The sequence below is a fragment of the Mastomys coucha genome, unplaced genomic scaffold, assembly GCF_008632895.1.
Source record: "Mastomys coucha isolate ucsf_1 unplaced genomic scaffold, UCSF_Mcou_1 pScaffold5, whole genome shotgun sequence".
In the NCBI taxonomy this organism is placed as follows: domain Eukaryota; kingdom Metazoa; phylum Chordata; class Mammalia; order Rodentia; family Muridae; genus Mastomys; species Mastomys coucha.
In genome coordinates, this window is record NW_022196911.1 from 24762364 (window position 1) to 24771086 (window position 8723).

Here is an 8723-nt window from a genome sequence, read left to right on the forward strand (position 1 = left end):
TATATCCTTATTGAACATAAAAGGTGACAATGGAGGTCAGGAGTCAGGACTCTAAATGCAGAGTGCTGGCTATGCAGTCTCTTACAGTGGATTCATGGGACCCTTAGAGCTTTTCTAAACCAAGCATGCTTTAATGGGAAGCATTCTCTCTCACACTTTTGTGGGTCAGGAACTCAGCTAGTTTGTTAGAAGTGACCACCAAGAGGAGTAAAAAAAATCAGGTTCTTTTGCATTATTGATAACAGAAAAGGGAGAGACTTTCCAAAATAAAAATGTGCCTTATTGGTCTTTTGTATTAAGCAAGCATACAGGCAAGAAGCTAGGGACAACTTGGGCTTTTGAGCCTATGCCATCCACTACCTAGGTTCAAAACACAGCAAATGTAGGTCTTAAGGTGCGAGGCTGGAGTTACAGACAATATCTATGAGAACCACTAGACACATGAAAGAAACATCTTTCTTTCTTTCCTTCTTTTTTTTTTTTTTTGTTTTTTTGTTTTTTTGTTTTTTTGTTTTTTGAGACAGGGTTTCTCTGTGTAGCTCTGACTGTCCTGGAACTCTCTCTGTAGACCAGGCTGGCCTCGAATTCAGAAACCCACCTGCCTCTGCCTCCCAAGTGCTGGGATTAAAGGCGTGCGCCACCACCACCCAGCCCTTCTTTGTTTTTTAAAGATTTATTTATTATTTCTATGTATGTGAGTACACTGTTGCTCTCTTCAGACACACCAGAAGAGGGCATTGGATTCCATTACAGATGGTTGCGAGCCACCATGTTGGTTGCTGGGAACTGAACTCAGGACCTCTGGAAGAGTAGTCACTTAACTATTAAGCCATTTCTCCAGCTTCAAACAGGATATTTCTATATTCAAACGTTAGATGGGGTTAGTAATATGGCCACAGTTCAGGAATGTAGCAAGTGTTCTTCGTATTCACTAAAAATTCATACAGTATCCATCTTAAACACCACAACAGATTTAATGTGCTCTGATTTTTAGGACAAATAATCAAAAAGATAAGAATAAGATCACAGGGGCCTGGAGAGATGATGGCTCAGAGGTTAAGAGCACTGACTGCTCTTCCAGAGGTCCTGAGTTCAATTCCCAGCAACCACATGGTGGCTCGCAACCATCTGTAATGATGCCCTTTTCTGGTGTGTCTGAAGACAGCAACAATGTACTCACATATAAAAAAATAAATTAAAAAAAAAAAAGGATAAGATCACACCCAGGTGTGAGGCCCTGAGTTCAATTCCCAGCAACAACATGGTGGCTCACAACCATCTATAATGCCATCTGATACCCTCTTCTGGTGTCTGAAGAGAGTAACAATGTACTCACATACATGAAATAAATAAAAGCATGTGGTGGCACATGCTTTTTTAATACCAGGACTCAGGAGGCAGAGGCAGATGGATCTCTGAGTTTGAGACCAGCCTGGTCTACAGAGCAAATTCAAGGACAGCCAATAATATAGAGAAACCCTGTCTTAAATAAACAAACAAACAAATAAATAAATAAATAACTGAAACCACACCTGGTACTCAAGGCCTGCCTCAGCAAAACAGTAAGCTTGAGACTAGTCTAGGCAACATGAGTTGTTGTCTTAAAAAAACAGAGGCTAGAGCTATGGCTTAATGGCTCCTCTTTACAAACGATCTAGGTTCAATTCCTAGGATCAACATAGCTTACAACTTTTTTTTTTTTTTTTTTTGGTTTTTCAAGAAAGACAGGGTTTCTCTATGTAGCCCTGGCTGTCCTGGAACTCACTCTGTAGACCAGGCTGGCCTCCAACTCAGAAATCCACCTGCCTCTGCCTCCCAAGTGCTGGGATTAAAGGCATGCGCCACCACTGCCCAGCTGCTTACAGCTTTCAGTAACTCCAGTCCCAGGGAATTCTTTGCCCTCTTTTGGCTTCCTGCTTACCAGGCATAGGCAGTTACACAAACACACACACTAATGAAACACCAAGACACACAACATGAATAAATCCACAAACAAACTAATCCACAACAATAACAATAAACTGGATGTGGCAGCTCATGCTTATAATCTAAGCTTTTGGAAAGCCAAGACAGTGCTACTGCAAGTTTAAAGCCAGCCCACGCTAGGGAGTAAGGAAGACTCTGCCTCAAAAAACTGGGAGAGAGGGCTGAGTGTAGTGGCCCATGCCTCTAATCTTAATAGTTGAGAGAGAGAGGAAGGCAGATCTCTTGTGAATTCAATCTTGTTTACCAAATGAGTTCTAAGCCAGTCAGTATGTACTAACACAGCCAGAGCTTAAGAGTGAAACCCTGTCTCCAAATACAAACAAATTAACAACAAAACAGAAAGGGAGCAGGAAGGAGAAAGAATGATACCAGGAATAAAGATAAAACTAAAATCTAAACTCATGAAAATCTTCCTTAGGGGAGGGATGGGGGAAGTTAACCTTTTCAGGAAAACTTTATCCTCTGAGGCCCTTTCCCTAATTTGGGCTGGTTTGTTTCTTCCTAAAAAATTTTTATTCTTAATATAGTATTTTCCATGCACTTATGAATGCAGGTACCCACAGAATGTAGAAAAGGGTATCAGATCCCCTGGAGCTATAGTTATAGGTGGTTGTAAGCCCACCGATATGGGTGCTGGAAACTGAACTTGGGTCCTTTGTAAAAGAGGTAGATGAGGGCTGGAGAGATGGCTCAGTGGTTAAGAGCACTGATTACTCTTCCAGAGGCCCTGAGTTCAATTCCCAGCAACCACATGGTGGCTTACAACCATCTGTAATGGCACCCGATACCCTCATCTGGTGTGTCTGAGGAGAGTAACAGTGTACTCACATACATGAAATAAATAACTCAAAAAAAAAAAAAAAAGAGGTAGAAGAGGTAGATGCTCTTAACTGCTGAGCCATCTTTACCGCCTCTTTAGCTGGTTTAAGTTTCCTAGTCTGGCCTAGCTTTATCCACATTAATGTGGTGACCTACTAGGAAGATGTTATAATGTCTCAGTTGATACAGGTCTTTGCATTTTAGGGCTAGAGAGATGGCTCAAGGGTAAAATGAGCACTACTCATAAAAGCCCAACACCACCTGAGTTTGATCCCTGTAACCCATAAGTAAGCTGGATATTATGGTATGCATCTCAGGTGAGATGTGAGACACAGACAGGAGACTGTCCTGAAAGCTGTTGGGCTGGCCATCCTGAATATGTAAGACAGTAGTAGGAATAAGAGAGACCCTCTTTCAACAAGGTAGATGGTGAAAAGCATCTCTGGAAAAACTGTCTGACCTATGTGCATGCTGTGGTACATACTTGCCTACCCTCATACAAACCTCGTTCATTCATTTACACACACACACACACACACACACACACACACACACACACACACAATTTAAAAATTGGCAGCATTCTAAATATGAGCCAGACAGAACTATGGCTAAGTGTATGTCTGCAGAAGTGTGTGCTTTTCCTGGGTATTTGCTGAGAGGGGGGATGGGTAAGACAAAGGCTAGCTAGGACAAAACTGGGCAGGAGTCCCAAAGGAGGCACAGAATGGAAGGAGTAACACTACCTAAGAGGCCTGGTGAGAAAGAATGTGCCAAACATTTTTATAGTAGACACAGTTTTGAATCTGTCACTGTTGATTCACATTTAACTCGTTAGCCCCTGTGTCTCATCTATACAAAAAATACTGAAAGTGTCACGGACAACAACCTCAACAAATCTTAAATCATAAAGCTCAGTGAAAAGCCAGACAGTAGTATACCTGGAGTAATTCCATCTAGTTAACGTTCTAGAAGATGAAAGCTAAAAAGAAAACAGTCACCTGGTTATGAGGCGGAGAAAAGCAGAGAACAAGATCACTCTGTGAGAACTCCAGAGGGCTTCAGAGGCTGACATGAGTGTTGAAAATAAAACTGGACACTACGCATGTGCAGTCAGTGTATACCAATGGGACCTTGGTAAAAGAGTTAATTTTTCCCTAAACGAAAGACTAAAAGATGAGGCTCAGGATTAAAGGTTCAGCTCGTGGCCAATAGCACATCTGACTTCCAGGCACAAGGGATTTCCCATCTGTCCTCTTCCCAGCCCAGTGAGAATTCCTCACCTCCTGTGCTGTTTCCTAGACAGTTGGCACCCCTCCTCCCACCATCAGTGTTTTCTTCCACCAGGTCTCCTCCTTAACTGCCTTAGGTAGCTCCCTCTAACTTGAAAATGTCCACCGAAAAATGCAAAGCTGTTTTAAGCACTTTTCTTTCTTGCCTGATGCTAACTTAAAAATACCAGTGACCTGCTTTTACATGAAGTCAACTCAGCCAGACTGCTCACACAGACAGATGCACTGGTATGGTTGTCCTGGCCACATGTGTTTGCTTCAATTCAAGTTAAAAGACATGAAAAGCAGAGGCTGAGATTGTGGCTCAGTGGGGAGAACTTGCCTAGCATGCTTTGAGGCTCTGGTTTCCATTGCCAGCAGGAGAGAAAGAAAAAGGAAAAACAAAGTTCTCCTTCCACAATTTCATGGGCGACAGTGAAAATGCTCAAAGGCCACTGTACCCAGCGGCTACTGAACTGGATAGTATAAAACAGGGCAGCCCCATTGTCACAGAAAGTTCACTGGGCAGAATGGGTGCTTCAATGAGAGTCCTTGGGCCTCAGGAACTGAAGCATGCATCAACATGGAGAGATAAGGATCGTTCACGCTCTCTTTAGTACACTGTTGGATGCTAGAAGTTGGGGGTTGGGGACAAAAATAGCCTGATAAACCTTTCCAGGACAAAGCGACAGAAGTGGCACTTGGGAAGGTAGGAGAGCATAGGAGTATAGAAGAGTGGGCCTCTAACCACTTAAAGTAGGAATTTGAGAAAAGGGTCTTATAGGAAAAAAATAAATCTTGAGTCAAATTCTGTATTTGGATTCTTTTTGTATGGCAGCATCAGCAAATGTCCAAAGAACCCACTTGAGTTGCTTGAGATAAGCTAAAGGATGCTTCTACCACATCCTTTAGGGCTAAGAAAGATAATGGCAATAATAACACGAACACTCTGTCTTTCAAACATTATCTTTCTTCCTATGATTTAAGTGCTTGCCTACTGCAAGGAAAAAGGCTAGCACAGTTAGCTGCCTCTTCTCTTCCAGAGGTAAATGATGGAGGGATAAAAATCACTTTACATTAGAACCGTACGGATCTGTAACAACCCGAGCGATCACAAGGCCCAAGGTTGAGCTGAAATATTAGGGAAACTGCCCTCGTTTCTAAACCCACCTTGCCAGTTTTCTTTCTAGGTAACCAGCGGTCAACAGTGATACTTGCAGTGGACCTGATTCACTGCTTGTGGCAAGCCACTCACTTTACAAGACAGCTACAACTGAAGGTCTGAGAGAGAAAGAGAGAGGCTGGGTAAGGTGTGTGGTCCCTGGGGGCAGGATGGCCAGGCTGCTTTCTGCAAAGTCTACAGTTGAGCCCCTCCTCCCGGGTTTTGAGTCCCAGAGAATGAACCACCCAGTATCAAAACATACTGGTATCAGGAAGGAAGTAAAGGGCTGAGACGTTTTCTCTGTTTAAAAATTTTAAAAAACCTTGAAGATACTGTCTTCCCAGAAAGCTTCTGGCAGCTCAGATTACCCATCTCTGACTAAGCTTAAACAAGCAAAGTGCCTGGGACAGCACTTCTGCAGCACAACTCTGCATGCACTGATGCATAGCTCCTGGGCTGTCACACCATCTGATCACCCATCCCTGTTTAGAAAAAGAAGCTGGCCACTAGTACATGGTATTCTATTTTACAGCACTGAAGATAAACATCCACATCATTTCCCAGAAGAGCTAGAATGCTCTTTGCCGTGTTTAGTCCCTCTTCAGTGTTAACCTCACTGGAGGTCCCTCCAAGGGCATAAATGGGCACTTAACCACGGCTTCCACCTGGCCTGTTTGGCCTCTACTTACTTCTTGCATTGCTCAGCTTCTTTCAAGAGCTGGGTCTTGGCTCCCTGCACAGTGTAAGCCCCATGTACACTTAGTCCACAGTCCAGCTTGTGATTAAACTGAAAAGCAGAGGCATCGTCCCTGGGGGCAGTGTCAACATATCAAGCAGGTACCTATTTTAGGCAGAGCCCATTTTAAGTTTCCAGGTTGTAACTTTGCCTTACCACTGTCCACCTTCATTGTCTTCTCTTCCTCCACATCAGTGATCTTGGCTATGTAAGTATGGAGGCAAAGAGAAGAAATAACCCCTGAATCCTTTGTCAATGTATCAAAAGTCCCCAGAGAGTTCAGGGCTATGGAGAGTGGTATGGGGCACAAGACACAACTCCAGGGCTGGTCTAGAAGAACCAAACACTGCAGACTACTGGGTACTGCCTCACTAGGCAGCAATGACCCCAGAGGGTAAAGCTTAGACTGTCGCCAAGGTCTACCCTGTAACTTGGCCTGCCCTTTTGTCTGTGGTTAGTGTGTGACCTTGATCTAGCCCAGACAGTTTCTGGAGCCAGTTCTCTGTTTCTGAGGTCACCGCAAGCTCTCCTCACATCCTAAGAGCTTTCGAATCCCCCCATGTGTTGAGAAGCCAGTCAGGTGGTGCCTGTGCGTCCCAATCCAGAAACAGCAAAATCTTGACAGTCAAAAAGCAAACCACAATAAGTAGGAATGATTCATGATAAAGCTTTTATCCTAACCTTGATACGGGACCACTAATTTAAGAAGCCAAAATATCAAAATCAACTCTTAATTTCAATAGTAGTTTCTAAGGCTGTGTCAAGTCAACTTCACTTAAATGGAGTTTAACCTCATATAAGAAGGCACTTCCCATCATCAACCGAAGAGCATTTATTTCTAGAATAGTAGAATTCTGGGCTTTGTGATTCTAGGGCAATTTGCTCCAAAGATGGGAAGGAATAAAACCCAGAGCCAGCAGGCGGCAGCCAAGGTCAGAGGACAGCAGGAATGGGGGCCCACGTCTGCCGGACTCCTCTGCACAGGCTGGGCTCTGGGTCCGAATTGGATGGAGAAAGTGGCATTCCCAGCAGCAGCATACAGCCGGCTGAGCCGAGCTGGCTGCTCCACGCTACCCACACCGTCCCTCTCCGCGGCGGCCGGGGCCAACGCACCTCCTCGGCCTGTTTGCGCAGCGCCTTCTCGCGCTCGTATTGCGTGAGCAGCTGCTCGTTGTCCTCGCGTAGGAGCTCCAGCTCCACCTCGTGCTCCTGGTTCTCGCTCAGCACCGAGTCAAGGTTCTCCAGCACGTTCACCACCAGCGGCATGAGCTCCTTGACCACCTCCTCGTCATAGCAGTGAATGAGGCGCTCGAACTCGCGGTATATGGAGCCCGCCAGGCCCGACACCCGCTCCGACATGACCGAGCCCGAGCAGTAGTCGTCTTGGTACACCACCACACCTCCACCTTCGTCCATCTGGATCTCCATCATCGCGGCTACCGCCGCCGCCACCAGCGCGGCTCGCTCCGGTGCCCGAATCCACGGGCCGCTGTAAGCTCAGGCAGCCGCCACCTTAGGACGCGCCGCCGCCCAGGCCGCGCCCGTCACTCCCTTGCCGGAAGTCCCGCCTCGCTGAGGGGGTGGAGCCCCGTCCTGCCCCGCCCCGAGCGCCGTGACGTCAAAGGGAACAAGGCCAGAGCGTTTCCGGCTGCGTTGGTGGTGGCGCTTGAGGACCTAGCTCGGTCTGATTGGCGTGACCTGGATGCTTCTGTATCTCTGTCGTGTTTGTCTTCAAACCTTTGTCATGCTCTGGCCACCCTCAACGTTCACGCGACATGTGTCGTGTGCCCCGTTTCTGGTTGTTTCCCGCTCTGCTGGTCGCTTACTTCCATGCAGTGCTTCATTTGCTCAGGACACCAGAGTTCTAAGATCCTTATGTGTGGCGGTATTTTGAGACAGGAACATAAAGCGAGTCTAACTATATGTGTTCATTTGCTGGGGACCCCAAAAACCTGACTTTGAACTGCTTTCTTTTTTTTTTTTATAAGATTTATTTCATGTATTCACCACTGCTCTCTTCAGACACACCAGAAGAGGGCATCAGACTCCATTGCAGATGGTTGTGAGCCATCATGTGGTTGCTGGGAATTGAACTCAGGACCTCTGGGGGCAGTCTGAGCCATCTCTGCCTTGAACTGCTTTCTTGCTAACGTGGTTTCTTCCCCCTGTCTGCTTCCACCTGAAAGCCTTCCTGGTCAGCTCAGATTCACATCCTACTTTAAAAAAAAAAGTCACTTGTTAATATGTGTATATGTTTGGTTGTATGTAGACTTGTGCACCACACACATTCCTGGTGCCTGTGAAGGCCAGATGGGGCATCTGAATTGGAGTTAAAGTCACTTGTGGGTATCCATATGAATGGCCAGAACTGAAGAGAGGTCCTCCCATGAAAGAGCAAGTACTCTAAACTATTGAGCCTTCTCTCAAGCCACCAGATCTTACTCTTAACCAACACAATCCTTCTTGTAGCTGAAGTCCAGAACATTTAAAACATTCTCCACAATTTCATATATAAAGACTTACTGTGTAGCACTGGCTGACCTGGAACTAGCTATGCCTGGCTTCTGCCATTCAGTATACACCATTACCTGGGATTATAATTCTCTAATCTTCCCAAGCATATAGACAAATACCTACTCTAAGAGATTGTTTTGTAACAGTCCCCAGACCTTAGCACAACTCACTCTATGATGGAAGTACAAATCAGGCTGTAAAACATGTAGACAGCACCACTTGACAAAAGAGTGAA

At 45.5% G+C, this 8723-nt stretch overlaps 1 protein-coding gene across 8 annotated transcripts in view; it reads right to left on the reverse strand.

The window, feature by feature from the left end:
• Positions 1-7560, reverse strand: part of Mapk8ip3 (mitogen-activated protein kinase 8 interacting protein 3) — a 41045-nt gene extending 33485 nt beyond the window's left edge. For 5 of the 8 annotated variants that reach the window (XM_031353968.1, XM_031353966.1, XM_031353965.1 and 2 more), the window contains exon 1: positions 7088-7560. In XM_031353968.1, coding sequence (XP_031209828.1) covers positions 7088-7405 — 318 coding nt within the window. In that variant the 5' untranslated portion in view covers positions 7406-7560. The remainder of the gene's footprint in view (positions 1-7087) is intronic. The other 3 variants (XM_031353972.1, XM_031353970.1, XM_031353969.1) reach the window with 1 other exon arrangement.
• Between the last annotated feature and the right edge of the window lie 1163 nt (positions 7561-8723).